Source organism: Cervus elaphus, chromosome 14 (assembly GCF_910594005.1).
Source record: "Cervus elaphus chromosome 14, mCerEla1.1, whole genome shotgun sequence".
In the NCBI taxonomy this organism is placed as follows: domain Eukaryota; kingdom Metazoa; phylum Chordata; class Mammalia; order Artiodactyla; family Cervidae; genus Cervus; species Cervus elaphus.
Window position 1 is genome coordinate 64,088,031 of NC_057828.1, and position 26,927 is coordinate 64,114,957.

General features: G+C 47.2%; 1 protein-coding gene across 3 annotated transcripts in view; it reads left to right on the top strand.

Annotated features, from left to right (window-relative positions):
- The window catches only part of CACNA1E (calcium voltage-gated channel subunit alpha1 E), a 412,948-nt gene that overhangs the window by 76,852 nt on the left and 309,169 nt on the right, over positions 1-26,927 (top strand). For all 3 annotated transcript variants that reach the window (XM_043923905.1, XM_043923907.1, XM_043923906.1), the window contains exon 2: positions 6,911-7,177. In XM_043923905.1, the coding sequence (XP_043779840.1) occupies positions 6,911-7,177 (267 nt within the window). The remainder of the gene's footprint in view (positions 1-6,910; positions 7,178-26,927) is intronic.

Sequence of the window (26,927 nt, forward strand, 5' to 3'; positions counted from 1 at the left end):
CCCATGACTGTAGCCTGCCAAGCTGCTCTGTCCATGGAATTCTCCAGACAAGAGTACTGGAGTAGGTAGCCACTCCCTACTCCAGGGGATCTTCCCAACCCAGGGATTGAACCTGGGTCTCCCATATTGAGGGCAGATTCCTTATCATCTGAGCCAGCAGGGGGTTAATTTCTCTTAAGGTTGACTTTTGTCTGGGCTGCAAAGTGACTCATCTTATGGAAAACAAAGGATTGAAGTGGTAATGCTAGACTCTTTGTGATCCTAGATGCAGGGAAAGAGAATGAAATTCTGACTGTTTTAGGAATTCCCTATCATTCACCACCACATCCCAGCTCAGGCCGCCCTGTCCCCCAGGGCTTCTCTGGGCCCCCAGTGCCCTGCTGATTCTTCTCTTTTTCTTTCGAGCTGCCTCCAGCCTGAGGGAATGTCTCCCTCCTTGGATCTTCCCCCATCTGTGCTCTCTTAGAGCGCAGGCCACATTCTGCCTGCTATCAGTGTCTTTCATAAGGATGTTTTCCCCTTTTCCTCTTTAAAACTGTAAGCTCTTAGGGGCCACGACTGTGTCTAATTTTCCATTGAGCCTCAGAATCCCTGAGAATAATGCCCAGCACATTAAAAAGGGTTAATTCTTATTCGTTCCATGGGCTTATGAATTAAGGAGTCACATTTCCCCCAGGTATCAAGGCCTTTGGGCTCTTTAGACTCTGGTCTCTAATATTTTGCTTTCTTTTCTCTTTTCCCTTATGGTCTTTCTGACCAAATTTCAGACACACTTCTTGGCTCCTCTGTCTACTCTGCACACACCAGACACACCGCTGGGCTGCACTTCTGAAGTCTGCTTTTAGAAGCAGAAAACAGTCAGATGTTCAGTGTTTGCTGTGTGTACGGTGGTCACAGCTACCGTAGCTGAATGTATTTAACAAATACATAGATAGCACCTATTGTGTGCCAGGTACTGATCTAAGAGCTTAACTAACTTCGTAACATCCCTATGGGACAGGCGATGGGTATTCTTAGAAATTTAACCTTCAGTGAGACTCTCTGGCTCAAGGCCATGGCTTATTCTCCAAAGTCTAAGATCGTACCTATGACCGGACTCTTAAGCAAGGAAAACATTATCCTGACATGCAGTATGTTAAGAGGGGTTGCACAGTGCAAGGAATCCTGACCTTATTATCAGGAGCTGCAGCTGTGTTTCCTCTCTCTGTGCACTTGGACATGTCCCTGAAGCTCTGGGCCCCAGATAATAGAGTGTGTCTCACAGTCCTGCAGCTGAGATAATATCACCACGGTTGGCACCCAGGAAATATTGAGTTGTCATAAATGAATGGTTTAGAAAACATATTTTAGCAAAATTTGCACATCTATAGTTAGTTGATAGAGTGTTGGTGCTGTGGGGTTTCTCGGGCATAGGTTTGAGAAATGCTGGTTCTAGGCACAGACATTACATAAGGATGTGAAGTTATGCTTTTACCCAAGTCAAGGCTGTAAGGTATTGTGGAAGCCACCAGACTCCCAAGATGTCTGCATCGCCATAATGCTCTCCTGCTCTGCTGTGAATTTGCACATGGTCTCCTGCCAACTTTTTTCTTAAAACCCACTCCCAAATCCTCTCTGCATTATGTTCCTTAGAGCACTGCTTTGCATAAGAGTCTATTTCTTGGAAAGGCTCAGCAGGGGAAAAATAGAACAAAAGGGGCTCTGATCACTCAAGCAAGCATAAGCTATCTGGATAGAACTGGGAATGGAGAGGGGGGTGGGGCTGGTGGGAGGGAACAATCCTTTTGGATGAGGCAAGGTTTGCAGACTCGTCAGTGATGGGCTGAAATCTTCTCTGAAGATGGCCCAAGGCCTGACGGATCCGGGAAGAGCTTTATGAATGAGGGAAAGAGGCTAAGTGCTTTTCCATCCTTGCCACTCGTGTCTCTCCATCTTGGTACAAATTCCCATGGCCTGCCTGGTTCAGGAGTGTGGTCACCTTGTTTCCTTCCTTTTCCAGGGAAGCTGGAGGGACCCTCTACCAGTTAACTCCTCTCCTACTTGCAGTCTGAATGGTGCATTGGAACAGAGAGGCTGAGGGGTGAATACTTTGAAATGGAAGTGTCTGCATTGGATTCATATGCTAGGAAAGGTTTTCACTTGCTTTCTTAGATCCTTTTGGGTTTATAGTTTGCAGGTCACTGTGTGCAGAAAATACATGTAGACCTTTTGGCTGCACCGTCTTAACTCATGTGTGTGTGTGTTTTGACCTCATACCCCTATGTCCAGTGTGGGGGACTGCACGTTTCAAGTACCATGAGATGCCTGGTTGCATTGATGGCAAAATTTTGAGCTTGGGCTTCAAGAAAGTATGACAGAGGAATAGAGGTCTGGTGACCAGAGGTCACCTCTTTAGGAATGTCTAGGCCCTGAGGTATGAGGTGTGAGGTGGCCAAGTATCTGAGATCACAGCGATGTGCTCACATATGACCGGTAGATGGTGCTCTAACAACAAAAATATGGCTAATATCCCTCCGGAGCTGGAAAGGGATTTTAGGAAACCAGTTTCCAATCAGAGTTATGACCAATTGCTGATTTTTTACATTTCCATTTGTGGTCTCTTTAAGAGGACAGTGGAACTAGGGACACAGGAAGGAGAATGCCCACCAAGTTCCCTTACAAAGAGCATTATGGCAGTGACCTAATCTCAGGTTTTTTTTTCCTAAGGATCCTCCCAGATCTTGAGGGCAGTAGATGTGTTCCCAGTTAAGCATCTTCCCAGCATAGTCCCAGAAGCATTTGGCCATTGATCAGATTCAATTTGAGGATGGTAAGCACAGTATTCCCATAGGCTTAGCGTGACTGTATAGTTTCTTCTCTTGATGGTGAACAATTTGGAACTACACTATTACTGCCCAGAAGAAATTAGCCTGGATATTAGAAAGAACCATCAAGTGAAAGTCAGAAGAGCTGTTACAAGTCTCAGCTTTGCCTCTCATTAGATGTGGACAAACTACTTAACATTTATGAAACTCTGATTTGTCCACCAAATCAGGGTCATCATACATGTTTGCCAGGCTGGCCTCAGAGGTTTGGAGTGAGGTTTATATAAACTGAAAATTATTAAAGACATAAACTATTATTCAGCCATTAAAACTGTAGCCATCTGAGGGCTGGGAGAATGGAGACATGGGAGAGCATAAAAGCAGTCCACAGATCTCAGAGGGCTCAAGAGCTGTGAAGCCAGATGGGGGTGAATATGAGAGAGTGCCTTCCTCCCAGCATTACTGTCCTTAGGCCAAGTCCATTCTGAAAGCGATTTATGCCATCATATTTGCCTCTGTGCTCCCCGGCTGCACCCTCCAGGAAGTCGCAGCTTGAACTCCCCTACAGAGGCACCCGTGCTCCCCAGGATACGTTACATCATCCCCAACCATACATTTGTGATTTGTGCCTGCTCGGAAGGCGGGAAGGTAAGCCTCGACTCCAGGGGGCCCTCACATTTCTATGAATAATATCCTGCTGTGGGAATTCTAGGTCCCTAAAGAATTTTAACAGCCACAGAGCACAGAGGACATTGTAGAGAGAGCAAAGGAATCAGTACTGGATCTCTGTTGTATGGGTGACATTGAAGACACAAGTCAAGGGTTCCTGGTCTTCCAAAAACCTCTTCCTGGAAGTAACATGTTGGTGAGCCTTGCTTCTCTAAGCATTGAAAACAGGCATGCCACCTTTCAGCCTTTAAAGGCCAGGACAAGGACCAAAGGGGGTGATATTGCAGCATGAGAATGAGATACATTATGCATTCAAGCCAGTAAGGTTATACAATTTAATCACAGAGGCAGATGCTTTATTTTTGTCATCATCTATTTTGCCCCATACTTTGGCCACCTGATGGGAAGGGCCAACTCACTGGAAAAGACTCTGAACCTGGGAAAGACTGAGGGCAGGAGGAGAAGGGGTCGACAGAGGATGAGATGGTTGGATGGCATCACTGACTCAGTGGACATGAGTTTAAGCAAACTCCACAAGATAGTGAAGGACAGGGAAGCCTGGTGTGCTGCGGTCTGTGGGGTTGTAAAGAGTCCAACACGACTTAACAAGACTCAACAACACAATTTTGTTCAGGAGTGTGTGCTCAGTTCCTAAAAGAATGCCTTGGGCTTAAAAACATTTGTCCAGTGATTTGAATGAATTTCGTGCTATGGGTTACGGTCCTACCTCTGAAAGCATGGATTTGGTCTTCTTGGAGAGCCTTCTCTAAGCCTGTGTAGTTTACAGAGCTATTGAGAGAATCACTTGTGACTGGTTGGAAACAACTGATAGCTGATGGGCCTTTGGGTTCATAGTACCACCTTCCCTTTCACTCTGACTAGGTGTTCAGACAGAAAAGGACCCTCCAATTAAGGGAGGTAGACGGACAGAGTAAGGCAGTAAGGAAAGCAAAATACTAATTAGAGCTGACTCACCTCAAATCATAATTGGACTCAAAATGGGCTCCCCTGAAGCAAAAGGTCAACCTGCCATGCCCAAAGGAGCAGTGCCTGCGCGGGTGGGGGTTTTCCGGCACCAGAGACCCTCCCTTCACCCCCCCCCACCCCCCCACACACAGACATTCTCACAGAGCAGACCTGTGTCAGTGCTCACATGGCCTCGCTCCCCCGCCACGTCCACGGAGGAACACACACTGCCTTTCACTCAGACATCACGTGGTCTCCCTTCTCACCAGTTATCTCACACACAGACACTGCCTTTCACATCTGCGAGGGAACACTCACTAACCCAGGATTTCCAACCTCTGGGCTCTGGTCACTCTCCAGTTTTCCTCCTCTGCCCCCACCCCCTTCTGCTCCACCACTCAGGTGGGAACAACTTGGAAGGGCCCGCCTTCAGGCAAAGCAGTAGCAGCCGCTACTTGTCTTCAGATCAGACCACTGGCTCTCGTGGGGAGGGGCGTGGTTGCCAAACCCGGGGAACTCTTTCTGTGGGGCCTGAAGTCCACCTTTCCCTCGTCTGCAGCTCAAACACTAATTCTTTTTCTCCATTGCTGGAGTGGGTTCGAGGAAGTCAGTGCAGCTGACTTGAGGGTAAGAGGTAGGGATGGGCGGATCCCCCTGATTGTTAAGATTTCAGAAAGGTGGTTTTTAGCCCAGAACTCACTTCTGGGGACCCGGTATCTAGACCACGTTTCCAGAAATGCAGGGTTCTCGTAGAGCCAAACCCAAGAGGCCATCCCAGATTGCGTTTAGAGAGGGGCGGGTCTCTCAGCCCAAAAAGCTCCCACCAGAGCTGGCTCCAGTGCGGAGACCCCGGAGGTCCTAGCGTCGCTCACGGGGCTTCCAGGCTGCTAAGTGGAGACAGGGGCAGAAGGGAGTGCTGCCTTGTCCGCGGGGAATGCTAGGGCAGTGCGCTCGGAGCCCGGGAGGTGCGGAGACGCGGCGACCCGGCCCCGGTGCAAGGCACGCAGAACGCAAAGGTCCGGCGACTGCGCGGGGCACAGCCCCGGCGGGCACTGACGGCGCGAGAGCGTGCGCGCGTGCGTGTGCGCCCCCGCCGGGCCTCGGCTCTCCCCGCGCGGCCAGCTGCGCCGGTCTGTCTCCTCTCCGCAGGACTTGGGGAGAGGCGACTCTAGCCTGGTCTTTGGCAGAGGAGGTCCCCTTCCCTCCGGCTACACCGATCAATAAGCCACACCAGCCCCGCGTCCCGGGAGCCCTCCGGCCGCCGTGGGCCGGGGTCCTTCCGGCTCCATCCCGCCCCGCCCGCGCTCGCCGGCCTCGCCCCCGCTTCTCCTGGCGCTCCCGTGCGCGCCTCGCTGCGCCTCTGCGCTCCGCTCGCTCTCCCCTCCTCGCCTTCCCCGGTCTCCCGGTTCCCTATCTTCTTCTCTGCTCCATCGAGGGGGGAGCTGCCGGGGTGGAAGAGGAAGACCGAGTCATCAGTGAGCAAGTTCGGTCCCTGGACAACTCCCGTACCAGGCCACCGCTGGGCTCGGCTGCAACCTGTTCCTTCCTCGCCCAAGTGCTCGCCCGCCCGCCCGCTCGCTCCCGCCCTCTCCCCGGCGCAGCCGCGGATCGCTGTTGCATGCTGATCCGGGGAGGCGGCGGCGGCGGCGGCGAGCGCTCCGGGAGGATGCTGGCACTCGGGCTTCGCTGCTCTCTGGATGCTTTTCAACTTCTCTCCCAAGCGCAGGAGCTTTGAAGTCATCTGTCCCTCTCCGGTTGGATCGACTTCTTATTTTGATATTTTGGGCGTTGCGGTTTACGCAGGAACCTCAATACCGCTCTCCTCCCTCCCTCCCTCTCGCCTTCTCCACCTTTGGATGCGTCTGTGCTGGCAGGTTTAAAGACCCAAGTCTTGGTTGTGGAATTTCTTAGATGGACTTGCAGGGGCCGGCGTTATAAAGCATGTCACCGTAACCTCGTCCTTGTCTTTTTTTTTTTTTTTTTGAAAAGTTCTTTTGTTTTCATTTTTCCCCTCCCCCGTCAATAAATTACCAAACTGTTACCTAGCGGGCCGGTGCCTGCCTCTCTCCCAGAACTAGGTGTTGCGTCTGCCAGAAGAGGAGCTATGTTTGAAGAGCAGCCTACTCCACCCCTCTTCTCTCCAGTCCCTGAACGCCACCACACACTGGCATTTTGAAAAAAAAAAAAAAAAAATTGTCTCCAGAAACGGAGCACCCCCAAGCTCTCCCCCCCTTTTTTTTTTCCTCCTTGAGGAATGGAGCTTCGCAGAGGTTGCATTTAGATTCAACAGTTCAGAGCGGCGGGGTTGCTGCTGCCGCCTCTCCGAAGAGCTCGCGAGGCTCCCCGGAGACGTTGGTCCCCGTGCCCGTCTGGATGCGGCTCTGAGACTCCGTGTGTCTTTCTGCTTGTTGCTGTGTGCGGGTGTTCGGCCACGATCACCTTTGTGTGTCTTCTGTCTGTTTAAACTTCAGGATGGCTCGCTTCGGGGAGGCGGTGGTCGGCAGGCCGGGGTCGGGCGATGGAGACTCGGACCAGAGCAGGAACCGGCAAGGAACCCCCGTGCCGGCCTCAGGGCCGGCGGCCGCCTACAAGCAGTCGAAAGCGCAGAGGGCGCGGACTATGGCTTTGTACAACCCTATTCCCGTCCGGCAGAACTGTTTCACCGTCAACAGATCCCTGTTCATCTTCGGAGAAGATAACATTGTCAGGAAATACGCCAAGAAGCTCATCGATTGGCCATATCCTTTCTTGCCCACCATTACTCCCCTCTCCCCTTTGCATTTCTTCGGGTAAGGGGGGAAGCCTAGCATGGAATTTGCCCCCCATCCCTTTCCTGGTGCCGATTTGCCCCTTTGCTGAAGTGCACTCTATACTTTGGTGCATCTAAGAGGCAAGCATGGTGCCGTAGAAACCGATGTGGGCACTAGTGTTTTTCAAGGTAAGACTTTTGGTTTCTGATTTTTCCTCCGTGAAAGTCTCCAGCATTCCTGGGTGCATGGTGTTGCGGTGTTTGCCCCTTTTGGGGCTGGGCTTGATTGGATTCTCGGCCCCCTGGTCCCTTCCCAAGCTGCATAGAACGGGTTGCCTCTAATCTCAGGATTTTCTTTCATACTCAGCCCCCTTTCCATCCCTTGAAACCATCCCCTTTGCCCCCATCCCCACCAGCTGGGAAGACACCTACTCTGCCTGGAGGAAAGTCGGAAGCTCCGTGAGAGGATTTATCAGCTTAGAAGCTTCAAGAGATCGGAGCCCAAACGCTGTAGACACATTGACAAATGGATAAATAACGCAAGCGTTTGGCCTGGGACCCAGCTAACTGCTGGGGATTGAGTTTAAGTTCTGCTGGAAGAGGAGTGAGTGAGTGTGTCCCAGGAGGCAGTCTCTAATGACACAACCCAACAGCTCAGAGTTCGGGTGCTCTTCTCAGTCACGGCAGAGCAGCTCATCAGGGCCCATTCTTTCCTTAATCTGGGTTGGGTACTCCTGCCTCTTCAAGCTTGACCAGCTGAGTACCTTCCCCATTCCCAGGATCCAGGCAGACCTGCTGGGCCTGAATTCATCAGTGGAGGGCTGCATCAGCTGAGCCCAGAGGTGTGCAAGCAATCCACCTTTCCTCTCTCTCTAGCTCCATAGGAACTGCTCTCCACAAAGAGCTGTTGGTGGCAGTGTTAGGGTGAACGGCAGAGAAGGAGCTCCTTGGCAGGTTTAGTGAAGCGCATCCAATGCAGGCTGCTGATGAGGCATCTCACAGCCTCGTTCTTCACTAAGAATATGGGCATCTGGCAAGGTCTTTAGGAATCAGGGGCTGCTGGTGAGGGAATGAGTAGGGAGCAAGCTGGAGGCGGGGGGATTATATACGGGGCTAGGCTTGGAGACATGGGACTTTGATGCTCGTGGAGACATTTCTTGGGAGGGATGCACCTGCAAAAAGAGGCCACTCCTCGTCTTCCTTTGCCGTCCTTCCCCCACCCCCACCCAACCTCTAGGTGTGCATCGGGGAGGCAGCTGGAGCCACCTTGGGTCTCCAGTATCCTGGAAGCTCGTGGCTTGCCCACCTTGGGGTCTGGGCATCTCGCTGCTACCCCCACCCCAGCCTCTGGCCTTCGTTTCCTTCCTCCCTAGTTCTCTGCCTCAGCCGCACCGCGATTGGCTGGCGTGTGGGGCTTCTAGGGAGCACCCCTCATTAGAAACGGGGGAGCATCTCTAAGCAGACACTCTTCCTGCTGCAGCTCGCACCTCCCCCCCCCCCCCCACCTTGCACTCCCCTCTCCCTCCCACCCCCACAGAGTGATCCTGGGGCCAGCGGTGCCAGAGTTAAACCTGTCTGGGGTGTGGGGACGGGCAAGGGGGAAGGGTCCGGCCCCTGCAGTCCCGCCCGGCCGGTCCGCTGCACAAAGCGACAGCTTTCACTGTGTTTCGTGCTGCGGCTGGCTGCGAACACTCCGCGAGCCAGGTCCCTACAGATTTTCCCAGCAGGCACCCCGTTCCTCGCCCGCCCATCTTCCCACCCACCTTGTGCTGCTTTACAGCGCGCCTCTCTTAGGGGAGTGTTTACCCAGACAGGCGCCCTCCCGTTGCCAGGCGGTAGACAAAGCCGCCCAGCCGCCCCGCGGGTGGCAGAGTGTGCCCGTGGCCAGCTTTGGCACCTTGGAGGGCAACCCCATAACTCCCTTCGCGGCCTGGGCTGCACCGTCCCTCCGGGTTTAGCACCTCGGGCACTTCCGGCCCGGCCCAGGCTCCCGGGCGGGGAAATTAAGCACGTTTCCTACACCACGAGGTCGCTGCTTTTCACGTTTTCTCTTCCGCTGCGAAGACGCCGCCTTTCTAGCAGGCGTTGCGAGAGGCGCAAGGTGTGACTGTGGGTTTCACTGCGCTCTTTCCATGTCTTCGGCCAGAATGCGCCAAAAAGTCAAGAGAGACAGTAGGGAGTTAATTTCAGCATCCTACTCCGTTCCTTGGCCCTGAGCCCTATCACAGTGGTCCCTTCCACCCCATTGTTGGCAGTTTCGCGGTGGTTCTACTGCATGCAGACTGTAACAGTGATCGGAGAACATCTGCTAAAGTGTGTAGAGGAGCCCTGTTGGCAAATTGAAAATACACCATGTTTGTTTTTTATTCCTGGCTGTACAATGTAATTGACTAATATATATTCCCTCTGGTGGTGACCATGTGGAAACATTGCATTTCTGGGGGTTCTGCGTGTGCTGTAATAGGGCATCCAAGTTCCTAGTCTCACCTCTCTTCCTTTATAATTCCTTTCCGGAATTATATTCCTTCTTCTTACTGGGAGTCAGTGTGAGCACTGGTTTACCAGCAAAGCTTTGGAGCTCAGCTGTCTGGGTTCAAATCTCAGTTCCTTCACCAGCCCTGTGACCTTGAAAAGTTACTTTTTTTTCTCTGTGACTCAGTTTCCTTATCTGTGAAGTGAGGACGATAATAATGAGTTACTGGGAGAATTAAATGAATTAATATATGTCAGGTTCCTAGAGCACTGCCTAATAACCTGATAAATATTAATAGAGTCCTTAAGAAATTTTAGCATACCGAAGGGAGTGACCTTAGTTCTTGGTGAACTAAGTCTTCTAGGTTTTTGCCTCCCAGAGACAGCAAGGGCAGCATCCTCATCACCTAGGGGCTTGTTAAAAATTCAGAATTCCAGATGCAGAGAAGAAACCAGTGGTTATCACCGGGGAGAGGGGCAGAGGGATGGGTAAAATAGGTGAAGGGGATTAAGAGGTTCAAACTATCAGTTATAAATAAGACAGGGGTGTAATGTACAACACAGGGAAATATATAAAATACAGTCTATATTTTACAATGGAACTTCCCTGGTGGCTCAGTGATAAAGAATCTGTCTACCAATCTCCTACCAATGTAGGAGACATGGGTTTGATCCCTGGGTGGGGACGATGCCCTGGAAAAGGAAATGGCAACCCATTCTAATATTCTTGCCTGGGAAATCGCATGGACAAAAGAGCCTGGTGGGCTACAGTCCACAGGGTTGCAGATGAGTTGGACACAACTTAGCAACTAAACAGCAACATATTTTGTAATAACTTTGTACAACATGTTATCTATAAAAATATCAAATTGCTCTGTTGTACACCTGAAGCTATTTTCATAAATCAACTATACTTCACTTAAAAGAAGTTCGGAATCCTGAGCAATGCTACAGATTTACTGAATCAGAATCTGCATTTTAATAAGATCCTCAGGTGATTAGTATGCCCATTTGTTTGGGAAATGCTTCTGTGCTCTATGTAAGGGCCAGAATTTCACAGGATGTAAGATTCAGGACACATGTCAAGACCTGTTTTGAACTCTCATATTCATATGCAACATGCTTGAGGATTTTGATTATTCATGCAGTGCATCTTCTGAGATAAATACATCTGTTTTTGGCTGCAGAAAGTCACTGGAGAACCAGGAGTTGTTCAGTCGCTCAGTCATGTCCAACTCTGTGACCCCATAGACTACAGTACGCCAGGCTTCCCTGTCCTTCAGTATCTCCCGGAGTTTGCTCAGACTCATGTCTGTTGAATCGGTGATGATCCGGCCATCTCGTCCTCTGTTGTCCCCTTCTGCTCCTGCTAGGAGGAGAGCTAGGAGGATAATGTATAATTCTGTGTGCTGTGTTAGTGGTTTTTGACCACTACATTTTACTGGTCTTTAATCACATTGGGCTGAAAAGTTAAATATAAGGAATGATGTAACTTATACTTGGGGGATTCTCTGATTTGGATGGAGGGTGGTAACCTTATCCAGTTATTAATAGGGAAGGTCTTGTACTTGTGGAAAAAAGTGCCTAGGATAACCAGATTTGCCATGAAAAATGGTGGCAGGTCAACAGCCCACTCTGAATATGTTTCATTTTTCTTGAAAGCTACATCTGCATAGGGAGATAATTTTATTTTCTTATGGCACTCTCTTCTGCAGTGGATACCATAACCTTTTTGAAAATGTTAATCTGATTTAAAATGTGGTATTACATTTTACATGATTCTTCTTTTCTTTCTTGCTCATCTAATAGATCTAACAAAAGAGTTCTCTTTTTCTCAGGGAACTGGCTGCTCTGAATGTCACCCTGCATTTACTATGTTGTGTGCTTACTGGCGCTAACCCTTCTGTGCCAGGGCCGGTTGCCCTGTAGACCTACAGAGTCTCGCTCATGGTTTGTAAGATGCTCCCCACACATTTGTGCTTTTCTAGGTTAAAAGAGGAAAGAAAGAAATGGCATGTCTGACTTTGTGCCACTGAGGAGCAGTGGGGGACTTCTCCCCCACTGATGGCCTGGGTCAACTCAGCAGGGGAGCACATGTTTCATGTGGAAATGAACATGGTTTAAAGTAGGAAGATCAAATGTGTTTTTAGCCACTGAGCTAATGAAGCTCATTGTAATGAACCTGCGGATATTCACTCAGGATTTCTTACTGTAGAGAAGTTCATTATAGCCCCAGAGGACTCTGGCTTGAGTCTGAGGTTATGTGCTGTATTGTGGAGAATTTCCCACTGTCAGTTGTCCATTATTTTTGGAGGATTTTGGTGAAGATTCCTGAGAGCTTTAGTATTATGGCATATACCTTTCTCCTGCTTTGTTGCCCATAAATATATTGCACCTAGAAAGATAGTAGACTGCAATCCTGGCAAGAATTTCAGGTTGGATGTAACTCCAGTGGCTCATGAGTCAGATCACCTTGATTAGGGCAGAGGCTGGCAGTTAACAAGAACAGAGTCTGTAATTGTATGCTATGACCAGATAATGCAGAGAGCCTTCCCATCTTCTGTGTACCTGGACAAGGTGGCAGTGAAACAGAGAGCGACTGTAATTGGCACTGAGGCTACAGGATAAAGGTCTTCATTTGCTGAAGCTCCGAGGACCATCTCCACGTTGCCCAGTGACTTTGCCCTTGAAATAAGGTGTGAGAAATACTTCCTCCGGAAACTAGGCTGGGACTTGTCTAGGGGACTATTTGTAGTTGGGAGGTAGCCTGGAAAGCAAGTTGGAGTGAAGGAGTTTGACAGAAATGAAATGACTTGAAGATGGAGACAAAAATATCCTGGCTGTGATAGTTTTGTCTCTTGGTTTGCATGTCATTTCCCCACTTTCCTCCACTTGCTTTCCCTGTGCTAGGTGCAGTGCACCCGATGAATTAGAGAAGGAGGAGAAAAGGAGAACAGGCCTTCTTTTTTATCTTCTTCTGAAAGATTCAGACTTTGGGATTAGTAGCTAGAGCCAAAATTGCTTATCTCTTTTTAGCTGCTGCTGTAAAAAAATGTAGGTGTTTTTTTTCTTTTCCCCTCAAACTCTACTGCATTTTATTCTCTTTATAGGAACATCTGGTTTCTTTCCATCTTCATATTCTTGGTTGAAATAAAATGCAGTCAAGACGTGCTAAACTCTCAGAACTCTCGCACACTCTTCGGCTCTGTGTGTTCCATCAGCTCATCAGGAGCCTCCCTCTTGTCATCTGCAGGGCTGCCTGGGAAACGGCAGCTTCTCAAGCCCGGCCATGTGGTCCAGCCCATCAGAGGCAACTGTGCTGATCTAATTTTGTTTATCACTGACCACAAAGACTTGAAAGGGGGAACTCACACGTGACTGTAATGAATACCCTTTTATTCAAGGAGAGAGAGACCAGGTCCTTCTCTTCACTTTCTCTTTCTGCCCAGTCCTCCGCCCTTTTCATCTTTCTATATTTCTCCCTCTCATTTTTAGGTTCAGCCTTTGTGAATAATTCATTATATGTGTGGGTTTTTCCTAGGCTTTTTAGAAAAGGAAGGTTATTTGTCTTCCTCTTGGTTATGAGCAAGATCTCTTGCAGAGGGCCAGCTTCACAAATCAGCTTTTCCCTCTAAGTCTTCTGTATTTTTGCAGTGGGACTGGGACATGTGAGAAAGGTAACTGGGGGGAATATCTTTTTAAATAGGTTTTTTTCTTGCAGTTTTTGTAATGATCGCCTCCTCTCCAGTCCTATTTCACTGGGGTGCCCCATCAGTATGCAGCCTTTCCCCTCCTGTATTCAGAGAACGTGGTTAATGAGAAGATATTTATGTCCCCAAGCACTAGTCACTCTGAATCCTCTCATCCTCCTAGGTATTCACGCTGATAAATGCTGAGCCACTGAACTAAGAAGCAGACTTCTGTAGCTGCTGCTTTTCAAATTCCGGTGTGGATTCATGTAGGATTGGAGTGGGGAGCAGACACTGAAATTAGTGTATCATGCTCCCCTCTGCTCCCTTGAGTATGTGGCTTCTAGAGCAGTCTCTTTCAAAGAGGGATAAAAATGCCAGGGACCTCTATCAAGGCTTCTCCTTGCAAACATTCCAAATCTACACAGAGAGGGCTGGTGGAGCGTGGGGGTGGGGGGTGGGAGTGTCATCAGCCTTGCCGTCAGTGTCGTCCTTGGTTAAGGACAGAAAATATAGCCCAAAGTGTTTAGGCTCCTCCAACCGAGTGGTCCGTTAGGTGTTAAGCTTAGTTCAGAATGCTGTCTATGGTGTATTTTTGACTGCTGAGCACCCAGAGAATGTTTGGGCTTCCCAGGTCGTGCAGTGGTAAAGAAGCTGCCTGCCAAAGCAGGAAATGCAAGAGATACTGGTTTGATTCCTGGGTTGGAAGAGTCCCTGAAGTAGGAAATGGCAGGCGACCCACTCTGGTATTCTTGCCTGGAAAATTCCATGGACAGAGGAGCCTGGCAGGTTATAATCCATGGGGTCACAAGAGTCAGACACAATTGAGTGAGTGAGTGCGTGCATGCGCAAACACACACACACACACACACACACACACACAAAGAATGCTTACTGAATTTTCTGTTCCCTGCATCTCTGACCGACATTTGGCTACGGACTCTTAACCCTATTTATGAGCCCCTGTGTCCTCATCTCTGGAAAGCAAGGAGCAGCCAGAAGATATATCCTCAAGAGGCAGAAATGGGCCAGATTAAGGAGCACAGCACTAAATGACTTTAAAAGTGTCTGTATCTAGTCCGTCCTCGACCCTGTCCCTGGCACTGTGGTAGTTTACCCCTTAGGGACTTCCTCTTGTATTGGAATTTTGAGTTCTAAGTTTGTTGGACTGAACAGTTCCACTCTCAGCCGTTTTGGACTGTTTAAAGGCCTGCAGTGGATGCATTTGTAAAGCAGTTCATCCCAGAGGCGGGTGGGCAGGGGTTGAGGATGTAACTCCGGGCTAGGCTCCAGCTCTAGGCTCCTGTGGTCCAGCGGAGTGAGTGGCTTCAGGGCAGGGCCCTCCCATGCCGAGTGTGGTCTTTTTGCCTGTGGGTGGTTGATTTGAATTGCTGTTGCCACTCTGCATAATTTTGAGGCTTTTTTTTGGCTGCATTTGGTCCTGCTGCATTTTTGCTGCATCTCTTTCCCCTAAACGCTGGAGAATTTGGAAAGCCTGTCTCAGATGTATGCACTGGCTTTCTGAAGGCTTGTGTCAATAAAGCCAGATGGTGTCAGTGGGGTGGGATGTCACTTTTATTTTCCTCCTCCCCATTTGGGGGAGATAAAAAAGATGTGGCCAAACAGTAGGTAACAGGTTAGAGGGGAGAAGTGCTGTGGTCGGTGAGGTTTGTCAGTGATTTGACTCAGTTGTCATTTCCGCAGCCAAGACACAAGGGGTCCTTAGTGACCTCCGGGACCCAGAGAAGAGCCTCTGCAAACCAGCGAGAGGAGGAAGTTCTGCTCTCCAGTCTTTCCCAGCCTTCAGCTCAGTTTTAGGTTTGAAGTGTTTCAAACTTTCTGTGCCTCTTTGTCAATTTCTACACCATTGTCTCATGGGGCTTGTCAGAGTCAAAAAGCATGAAATAGATTTTCAGCAGTCAGTCACTGACGTCCTGGCCATTTCCAGCTGTGTGCTGTTGGAAACTGTCTCCCTCCAGCTCCATCAGGGATGTTTCTTTTCAGCAGGTGATTTCTATCAGCATCAAGGCTAATTCCTCACTTAGCCTCTTTGTGTGGAAGTCATAGGTATGCAGTCTGTCAGTTTCATCTCTACCATTGGTCTTCAAACTTCATTGTGTCTCAGAATTTCCTGAAGGGCTTGTTAAAATACAGATGACTGGATCTCAGTCCTGGAGTTTCCGATTCCCTCCAGAAACTGAAAATTTGCATTTGTCACAAGTTTTCAGGTAACACTGATGCTGCTGGCCTTGGAACCATACTTTGAGAAAAACTGCTGTGCCTGGCGATGTCTTTAGAGAAGACTAGTCTTACAAATCACCCGTTGAAAATCTCTGTCTCATGTAACAGCCTGAAGCCTTGTTGTTAACAGGGGTTCTTTTGAGTTCCGGTCATGAGTCTTTGAGACTTTCTTTACCAAAATGCAGATGATCTTGGGAGCGGGGACATAGTAAGCTAGTATATGATATTATCAACTTGGTGGTTCTTCTTCTTTCTGGGCTTAGGATTGAGAGCAGTCTCTTAGAACAGGCAAAGGACATGTCCCATTTAATTCCAGCACCTAGCACAGTGTTGGCACTTGGTGAGCGTTCAGTAATCTGTTGTTGAATGATCAGATTCATCAGTTACTGTTGATTAAACACAAGCATAACTGAGGTGCCTGTTAGTGTCTAGTGTTGTACTGACCAGGTCCTATAGGACCCGGTGTAGCCTGAGTAGGGGGAGAGGAGGATGGTTAGGAGGTGGTCAGGGCATTGGATAGCTGGCAGGGGATTGGAGGGTTGTAAAAAGTATTTTTACCTAATTCAGAAGGTTGGTCAGGGTCGCTTCAGTTTCTGTAACATTCACCACAGGCTGTGCAAAAAGTACACTGTGTCTGTTGTTATCTGGCATTTGCTTGTACATAACTCTTTATTAATTGGCACTTAGAGATTTATGGTTTAATAACAATTGAGATTTGTACTGATGGTCCCTAGGTACCACAAAATGCTGTGTTGCTTTCTGAATATGATCAACAAAGCATTCGTTACATTATGTTCAACATGGTTTGAATGGTGTGTGTACTTTATTGTATTTGGAGCTTTTGCAAATTGTAATCCATATTGATTATATAAAGTGTCTATCACTTTTTTCCCCATTAAAACCTTCTTCTCCAATTACACCGGATAACAGGGGAATTTTGACTTTGTTCTAAGAATGAGTCCTTTTTACTCTAGCAATGCTGTGGGACCTAGAGATGGATCCTCATACAATTGTCATAATGTCAGATGGTGGTTAGAACAAAGTCATTATTTTTTAAATGGATTGATATCTCAGCAGGCTTTAGATTTACTGGGCGAGTTTTCCAGCTGACAAGCTGGCATTGCATCTGACTGGCTATGCTTGGTTCTGTGGGCTTACATTGAAAATGAACCCCCAAAATTTCCAAGAGAATCTCTAATAAGCATCTCAGCAAGCGGTGATGCTAGTGGTAAAGAACCTGCCTGCCAATGCAGGAGACCCAAGAGACGTGGGTTTGATCCCTGGGTCGGGAAGATCCCCTGGAGGAGGGCATGGTAACCCATTTCAGTATTCTTGCCAGGATAATACTAAGGACAGAGGACCCTGGAGGGCTATAATCCATAGTGTAGCAAAGAGTCAGACATGACTGAAGTGACTTAGCATAGCACAAGAAGTAGGCAGGTGATGCTTTCCCCCAGTTGACTGACTCACCTAACTTTTGTACCTTGGACTGTTCTGTGCTCTGTTATACTCCTGTCTCATTTCTGCTTGATCAAGATCAGAGGATGTTTAGCTTGAAACTGTTCATTGCAGGGTGATGGTCTTTAGATGCTAAAGGCTATGGAACTTTAGAGTTGGGATTGACCAGAATGACTGTCTTGACATCCAGATGATTGTTCCTGGAGTATGGGGACAGTGTTTTCTTGCTTTCTGTCTTGGAATCACAAATCCCATTGCAATTTAAGTGATCCTGTGGCTCCTTATTTCCCAAATATAATACAGTTTTGCAGTACATTTCATTTGGGAGTGGGGGGATGGTCCATGGATCACAATTTTAAAATGCTGACTATGCTAGAAAAGTCCCACATTCTGGGATGTTGGGATGCTGGGCCATTGTAGCCTATAGATACAAGTATGACAGGAACTCCACAGGAAAGAACGACAGATTTATGTTGGTGCGAGTGCATCAGCACGCTGCCATGATGAAACATGCACTTTCTAAGCAGCGAGCACTAGGGTAATTCAGGAACTCTTGCTGTATCACCCTGACAGATGACCATCAGGCTTCCAGTGTCAGGGTGCTCTCCTGTTCTTAGAAGACTCAAAGGATAGCAAGTTGAAATAGTCTTCCTTACAGTTTCCACCTGTTAGTTATTTTTCCCTCCTTTTCTGTTCTATAAAGCAACACAGACCCAAATCTCCCTCTTGTTCACTTGTACTGTGAACACAGTACTATAGCACTGAGCAGTGATGCAGGCTAGAACTTTCTGTGATGATGGTTATGTTTTTATCTGTGCAGTCTAATGCTGTAGCTGCTAGCCACATGTGGCTTCTGAGCACTTGACATGTGGCTGTCATGACCAAGTGTTAAATTTTGTTTCATTTGAATTAATTCAAATTTAAATAGCCACATGCGGCTAGTGGCCACAGTATGGGGCAGCAGAGGTAGAAAGTCTACATAGAGTCAGAAAGTCTGAGTTGCTATCTGGGATCTGTCCGTCGTTCACTTTGTGACTGGACAAGGTTTCCCTAGCTTGGTGCAAAGGCCTTATTGTGATCTACTCTGCACATGGCTCCACCCTGTCTCAGCTGCCTTAATGCCCTTCTCTCCCTCTGGGTCAGTGGGCTGCCTGAAGGGACCATCCTTTCCCAGGCCTCTGTGCTTGTACACTTGCTGCTGTCTATGCCTAGAATGTCTTCTCTCTCTCCCCCGACTGCTCAGCTTTAAGACTGTACTCGAGGTCATTTCCTCCAGGAAGCCTTCTTTGATTTCTCTCAGCAGAGTAAGACCAACTCCCTCCTCCTGGTTCCCGCATGATACCTGGTTTATTACTTTATTGTAGTACTTACCCCATAGTTTTGGTATTGGTTTTAAATCCCTGTAAGTGAGAGCTCATTATCTTTAAGTTTAAATTACCAGGACATAGAACAGTGCTTATTAACATTGGCACTAAACATGTTTATTTAAATTAAAATAATTTTTTAAAGTTTCTTTTTGTGAAGAAATTGTATTCTAGTTCTAATGACTTGAGGTTGTAGTCATCTGAAAACCTCAGATCTTTTACTATGAATTGATGGCAGAGTTAATTTTCTCTCACGCTGTTCTCATTCAATTTAATGTTTGAATGTAGATTCAGGACTCTGAGTTTATTTCATTTTATCTCCTTGCTTTTGGTCCAACAGTCCATCCTGTGGCGATCCTTTTCAAGTAGGGACGGGGAACTGACATTCATTGGGCATCCATGAACTTCAGACTCCATGCATGTTATTATCCACATTTTATATGTGGGAAAACTGAGGCTAAAGAAGATTAAGTCAGTTGCCCAACATTATCACCAGTGAACTTGAACCCTGGTGGTCTGAATCCAAAGCTTAGGTGGTTTTCATTACACATTGTTTCTAGACCCTTTTCAGGATAGTGAGCCCTCTTAATGTGAGCGCTATGTCAACTGCAGACAGGATGGGCAGGTGCTTTATCCTTTCATTCAAGTAACTGATGGAAATATGGTTAGAATTGGGACCCTCCCTTCTGCTTACCACTAGCACATTGGTCAATGTTCATCGACTGATGTTCAGCTTCTCTCACATTTTCTGAACTTTGATCAGCTGATAGACCTACACCTCATCTGTAAGGATATTGGGCAAGATATCCTTGTCATAGGCTTTGCTGAAATCCATATACACTTTTATACCTATTTCATGCCTGTGCAAAGAATCTGCCTGTAATGCAGGAGTTCTGGGTTCGATCCCTGGGTCAGGAAGATCCCCTGGAGAAGAACATGGCAACCCACTCCAGTATTCTTGCTGGGGAAATCCCGTGGACAGAGGAGCCTGGCGGGCTACAGCCTATGGGGTCACAAAGAATCGGACACAACTTAGCATCTAAACCACCATACCTGTATTAGGCTTGGAAATAACATCTTGCTTTCTCCGAGGTCCATACTGGCTGTTATTCTCAGAGACTCGCTTAGACAGTATTTTATTTCTTTACTAAACAGTAGAAGTTTTGAAGTCTAGAATTACAGGAGTTGAAGTGATATTAGACATCAGCTAGTCCAATGCCCAGTTGAGGAAAGCTTCACCTTAGAGGTTAGAATTTACCAGTCTCTGCTTGGAAGCGTTAGTGTGCCAGTTAAAACATGGCCTTTGGATTCAAGTCTTGATACCACCTTCCCCACTTCTGGTTGTGTGTCTTGGGGAGTTAGTTCACCTTGCTGTGCTTAGAATCCTCAAGCATAAAATGGAAATAGAAATGTTACCTGCATTGTGTATCTTATAGGATTTTTGGGACGATCAGATGAGATAACACATGTAAAATGTAAGAATAATGTCTGGCACATAGTAAGCCATGAATACATCTTAGTTGTTAGTGTCTGGTTAATTTCAGATGAATCAACATTAAATTTCTGCAGATCAATTTTCCCCTTCTGACAATACCATTTGCTTTCTACTGACTTTTGTCGGCTCTCTAACCGGAGCCCTGCCCGATGTTAATGTGGCCTCATGTTGGTTTTGTAACCTCGCTGAGTGTCAGCGTCTTCAGGTGTGAGGTGTAGGTCACCTGCCCTGCTTTGCATCCCTTCCAAGACTGTTGTAAAGCTTCAGTTCAGTTCAGTTGCTCGGCCGTGTCCGACTCTTTGTGACCCCATGAATCACAGCACGCCAGGCCTCCCTGTCCATCACCAACTCCCGGAGTTTACTCAAACTCATGTCCATCGAGTCGGTGATGCCATCCAGCCATCTCATCCTCTGTCGTCCCCTTCTTCTCCTGCCCCCAATCCCTCCTAGCATCAGGGTCTTTTCCAGTGAGTCAGCTCTTCTCATGAGGTGGCCAAAGTACTGGAGTTTCAGCTTCAGCATCAGTCCTTCCAATGAACACCCAGGACTGACCTCCTTGAGGATGGACTGGTTGGATCTCCTTGCAGTCCAAGGGACTCTCAAGAGTCTTCTCCAACACCATAGTTCAAAAGCATCAATTTTTCAGTGCTCAGCTTTCTTCAAAGTCCAACTCTCACATCCATACATGACCACTGGGAAAACCGTAGCCTTGACTAGATGAACCTTTGTTGGGAAAGTAATATCTCTGCTTTTTAATATGCTATCTAGGTTGGTTATAACTTTCCTTCCAAGGAGTAAGCGTCTTTTAATTTCATGGCTGCAGTCACCATCTGCAGTGATTTTGGAGCCCCCAAAAATAAAGTCTGACACTGTTTCCACTGTTTCCTTACATCAGCTAATATGTGGCAAAGTTCTTTGTAAAGATGTTAGATATTAGGGACTTGCCTGTAGCTCAGACCGTAAAGAATCTGCCTGCAATGCAAGAGACCCGGATTTGATCCCTGTGTCGGGAAGATCCTCTGGAGAAGGAATGGCAACCCACTCCATTATTCTTGCTGGGAGAATCCCATGAACAGAGGGCCCAGGCAGGCTATAACCCATGGAGTTGCAAAGACTAGGACATGACTGAACGACTAACAGTACTACTACTACTAACATTTTATTGAGTATTTACTATGTGCCAGATTCTTGTGCTAAGCGTGTCCCATGGATTACTGCATTTATTCCCCATGACAGTCCTACAGAGATATGCATGCTTGTTTTCTGCATTTCACAGTTGGGAGGATTACATGGAGAGGTTAACTCATTTGCTCAAGATTACACAGTACGCGAGAGCTGGAGGCCTGGATCAGAGCCCGTGCTCTCAACCATCTCAATGAGGTGGTCTGCCCACCAGCCCTTTTTGTTTTTCTTCTCAGAGTTATTGGGTTTACATTTTTAATGTTGCATTAAAAAACACCTACATCCAAACCTGCCTTTCTTCATGCGTCTCTAATGCCAATTTTATACCAACATTGTCTCTGAGGACATGTTTGGATTTACAATTCAGAGAAAAATGTCTTTAGGAGCAATAATGTTGCAGAGTTTTCCTAGCAAACTTTTGATGAAAGCAGATAAGCTACTCAAAACCATCAGCCTTAGACCAAGGCACTCTGTTTTGTTTTTGTAGACATAATAGTTGGAGGTTTCAGGTGGACTGATTGATGGCGTGTGGAAGGGTCCATCCTAGAACCCTGGCTAGGCCTCTGGGTAGGTTTTCTCTCAGGGGTTCTGGGTCATCTAGCTGCGTCCTCATCTTTTTTCGGGCTTCTGAGTATTTAGGGTCTCTATCTTTGTTCTGTCGGAAAAGGGAGGCAGGATTGGATTCCATGAACTCTGGAAGAAGCTTCTGAAAGGGCAGGAGGGATGTGACAGGGAGGGGCAACTTCCATGGCTTGGAGCCCATGGCCATTTGCCTAATGAGCCTGGGGAAGGTCATCTCGCTGGGATACCAGAGGGCATTTTACCTGCAGGAACTGGGTACAGATGTGAATGTGAATGGAGAACTAGCATGTGGGGTGTCTGGAAGCCAGGCAGAAGACTCAAAGGAAATAAGGGAGTGGGCTTAAAAAAAGTGAAAGGAACTGCCTCTTCTTTCTGCTAACTTTGGATTGTATTTGCAAGGGAGTTTGTGTTTATGAGATAGCTGAGCCATATGGATGTACAGGGATGCATGTGTTCTCCTGCTCTGTTGATACGAGAGCAGTTGAAGGGCGTGGGCTTGTCTGGAGGTGGGGCGAGTAGGCGGATGTGGTAACATCAGGAGGGGGCAGTTCTGCAGAATATGGGCCCATGTAAATTCAGAGGATCTGGGCATTTTGGCAACCTACTGCTCCTTTCTCATAGATTGTTATGTATGTATTTATTTATTTTGAGGTTACCATCTGCCCTTCCTCCCCCAGAGTTTTATGGATAAAGATGTTCCGTCTTCTCTGGGTAACCTCTTTCCCTGGTGATGATTAGAGAGTAACCAACAAATTCCCACCCCTGAATGTACAGGCTCAGAAAGACTGAGCTCACTTATGTCACAAACATCAGTAGGCAGGCTCAAAGGAGCAAAGCGAAGGAGTAGATTCTAGGAAATGAGAACAGTCTCCACACTTCCACCATGAAGGAGGCTAGCTTCAGAACAACCCTGCACAGTTGTAAAGTGTATCATTCTCTTCTCTTAACCTTCGTTTCTTTTTATTTTCATGTACTTGTTTTTGTGTCATTTTACAAGCATCCTGTGGGGACCATGATCTGGGCCTGGAGAGTTTTCCGTGCCTCCGTTCACGTCCCTGGCAATGTTTAGAGGAAAGTATTGTATTGTTTTAGTTGCTAAATCATGTCTGACTTTTTGCGACCGCATAAACTGTAGCCCACCAGGCCCCACTGTCCATGGAATTTTCCAGGCAGGAATACTAAAGTGGGTTGCCATTTCCTTCTCCAGGGGATCTTCCCAACCCAGGGATTGAACCCACGTCTCCTGCATTGCAGGTGAATTCTTTACTGTTGAGCCACTGGGGAAACCCCTCAGAGGAAACTAACCTTTAATAAACACTTATTGTGTGGCCAGCACTCTACAGTGTGCATTAGAGACATCCATCACTTTACGCAGTCCTGAGGGAAATAAATATTACTGTGTCTTCTGACAAATGATTAGCCCAGGGTCACAGAAAGACGTGGTCTGGCCAACTCCATTGACTCTTCTCTTTCCACTGTACTATACTGCCTTGGATCAGACCAGAAGAGTAGCAAGTACTCTTCCCTAACAGAGCATCCTCTTAGGATGACCCTGAACTGCTTGCCTGCATCAGTAGCACCTGCTGGGTATGAGGCTAAACCCATGGAGGAATAAGGAATCAGTAGATGGGAAAAGAGCAAAGATCTCTTCCCCTTCACCACGAAATGAGTCTGTGACAATTTGCCCCGTGTCATTGGAATGCGAACGTCGATTGAAATTGGGGCTCTCTGCTATTTTTGTCTCCTGTCTTCACCAAAAGCTCTGTTGTCAGACTGTATCACTCTGCAGAGGACTTTTGATTTGGAAATGCCAATTCTCCTTTTCTTTTTAATATTAGCATAGAAAGTCCATTTTCTGTTTTCCAGCTCTCAAAAGGTCTATTCTCAGCCCTCCCTTTTCCAGGGCACCCATAGTGTGAGTGATAGTGGGAGGAAGCAACTTTTATGACTTTTTCTGAAGTTTCATCTTTTACTGAATGCTTCTGGCTTTGTGGCTAGTTAAGGAAAATGGGGGTTGTAGGGACAGAGGGCTGCAGAAAAGACTTTGCTATCCCCGTAGAGAGTGTAGTAAAGGCTTCTGGTAGGTTTATGAAAAAGCAGCCTTAAATTCACCCCCAGGCCACCATTTTGAGTTTTCTGACTTTTCATTGACAATCTCATGGAGGTATTTCTAGCTAATTGTCATGGAGCTTCTGTTCTTAAAAGTTTAGAAATGTTTCCACTGTAGACACGTGAAAGGTGCGCCTAGGTGTGCCAGGACTCTGCTTGGGTTGTTATTGTTGGATGTCCTCATTAGTAGTTTCTCCAAAGGTGGCTTCTCCTTTCTGTCTCATTTCCCTTCCCATCATGTTACCTGTTAGCACCACAGACTAATAGGATATTAGAGTTACAGGGACCTAAGAGAAACTCGAAGCAAACCCTCATTTATCTGTAAGAAAGCTGAGGATCACAGAGGTTAAGTGACTTGCCGCTGGTCTCTCAGTAAGTGACGGCGGCAGGGCTGGAATCCAGTACTCTTGACTCTCAGTTCAGGACTTCGTTTATCACATTTCCTCTGTGCTTTCTTTAATCTTTGTCTACTCATCATCCTTCTATCCCTTCGTCCTCTTTCTGGGATGTTTTCCTCCTGTCTTTAGTTAGCAGGTATATATTTTTAGTGTTTCTCTAGGGCGTTGAAGACTGGATCATGATTAATAAGAAAGGACTTAATTAAGAAAAGGAGGAATGGACCAGAGAAGGAAAATTCAAGAGAAGCCAACCAGCACGAATCCAATTGAATACATGAATGGGATTGGGAGGCAATCCGTGAGAATGGATTATGAGAATGGGAGGCAGTGGTTCAGAACAATGGCTAATATTTCCTTCTCCCAAAATGTTGCTTGAGAATGCTATGAAATGGTAGTAGTTAACAGGCAATGAGCTTCTACCCAGCACAAGGATCACGTCTCAGTAGATGGGAGAATGGATGCTCCAGCCTGTACTTATCTTAGTGTTTTCTGGACTCTTCAGTGGTCCTGAGAGAGTAAACCATCCAGACCCTAACCTTAAGAGAGATGCTCTTGAGAATAGTCAAGTAGGGATGGAGAAGTAAACTCAGTAAAAAGATCCCTTTCTTTTAGAAGCCTCCTTTTCAAGCCAGGAAGCCAAGGGAGTTTTATTTGATTGCTCTGTGATAGATTCCTAAGCTTTTCAGGAATCCAGAGAGGTTTTTGGTCCTGGCTCTGGAAAAATCTTATTCCATCTGTGATTTCAGTATCTACATCTATAAAATGAGTGTGCTGGATTAGCTAACGGAACTCTAAGGCACCTTTCATTTCTTACCGAGGTGCCCCTGGGATTCTAGTTTCCTCGTTTGTTACCTCATGTGAGTTGAGGGCACCTTTAGCTGTCACTGCCTTCACCATGGAAGGCAGTATTCTTCTCCCTGACTGCACGTGAAAATCAGCCTGAGTCCTTCTGGATATTCTGATACCCAGACAGTAGCTGAAATGAATTAAATTAGAATTTCTAAAGATGGGATACCTGTATCTTTAATTTTTAAAAGCCTCCCAGGTGATTCTGCTGTGTAGACAGGCTGAGATCCACTGATAATCTAGAAGAAGAGGAGAGCCTTTACCTGATTTGTTTCTTTGAAATATGCTTTTAATCACGTGTCTTGGTTGCTTCCTCTCCATTATCTTATAGCCACAGTGATATAGCGGCGGGGCCTCCCAGAATTCAACCTGAGAGAATGGGGTGATTGATTCTTCTGTTTCATGGTGTTGGCAGACCGTTCACCTGTGGCTGCTTCTTGCACACATCTGGCTGCACAGGTCCCCAGCCTTCTGTGCTAAGGGTGATGCTTCAGGCTTCCAGAAGGCAGGTCTACTAGGGGAGCATCTCGAGTCTAAGGAGCAGAGTGAGTCTTGCTGACCCAGGAGGCCCTTGAGCAAGTGACTGAAGATTCATTGGCTTTCTTTCTTCCTGTTTCTTAACTCCTTGTGTGTAGGAGGGTTGTCCAGCTCAACTGCTGTCAAATTTAGGCGTCTCTAGTATCCTTGATGGTCTCCTAGGGACATGGAGCTTGCAGTGAGTGGTGTGTGGAACTGGCTAGTCACAGCTTGTGGGTTTCAATTGTGTGTATCTCTTCCCAACTCCGTGTGCAAGGTTGGTAGCTTGAGATTGCCATGGAGACAGGTTTACACTCCAGAAATTGACACTTGCTACACACCAGGGCTTTTCTCCCTTTAGGGAGGATGGTTTTTAAACATTTATTCATGCAGCACTTAGTTTACTACTTAACAAAATGGTTCATTTGCTTGTGGGACTTCTCTGAGTTGCCTCAGATCTGCCTTTGGGTGGCCGCTCCACCCAGTGGTCTCAGCCTTGCCCTTTGGAAGAACTTAGACAATTTCAGCGTCCCCTCTGACAAGCTAGCCCTTCAGATATTTGATAAGAACTATGATGTCTCTCTCCAGTCTTCCTTTTGTAAGCTGAGAATCCTTAGTGCTGTCAGCATTTTCTCATGTGGTTTGGAGGCTCATAGGTATCTTTGAATGTTGGGGTGCAGTAGCAGGGTTTTTAAAAAAAAACAACAAAAACTTCTGCCAGAGATGATCTGTGGACTTTTTCACAGAAGGCTTTTCCTTTTCTTTCTGCATTCAGAGTACCAGCTGAGCCCCACAGAGTCAGTGGGGACGTGGAGTAGGCTACAGTCTTGGGTGTGGTTGCTGATGGCAGCCCACATTCTTTGCCTAAAACACATGTTGCTGCCAGAAAGGCGTGATGGGCTTGAATTCATCAGAGTGTCATCAAAACACAGATTCTGGTTTCTGAAACAGGTAATTTTCCCACCACTGTTTTGTTTTCCTTCCAGAGGCTTTTAATATTTCCCCTTTCTTTCTTCCCTTTTCTGTAGCATTCAATCATTTGTCTCCTGATCACCAAAACTCTGTGTCAAATGACAGCGTTTTGAGCCCAGGATTCAGCGTGACACACAAAAAGGGAATTTGTTAAGGTTTATCCAGCCGTCTGTTAGTGAGAGGAGAGAGAGAGGGAAGCCGGTGCTGGCTGAGTTTCTCAGAGTCACCACTTCCCATCCTTTTGGAACTGGGGCTCAGCTGAGACAGCACTGGTTAACCACATTGGCAATGATGTGAGCTTCCTTTCAGTCACTTTATACAGGGGGCAGGGACATGGGAGTGAGATGGGAGTTGTTTGGTCTAAAAGCAATGAAAAGTTCAACGCAGCTACACAGCCAACATTGCAGGATTAGTG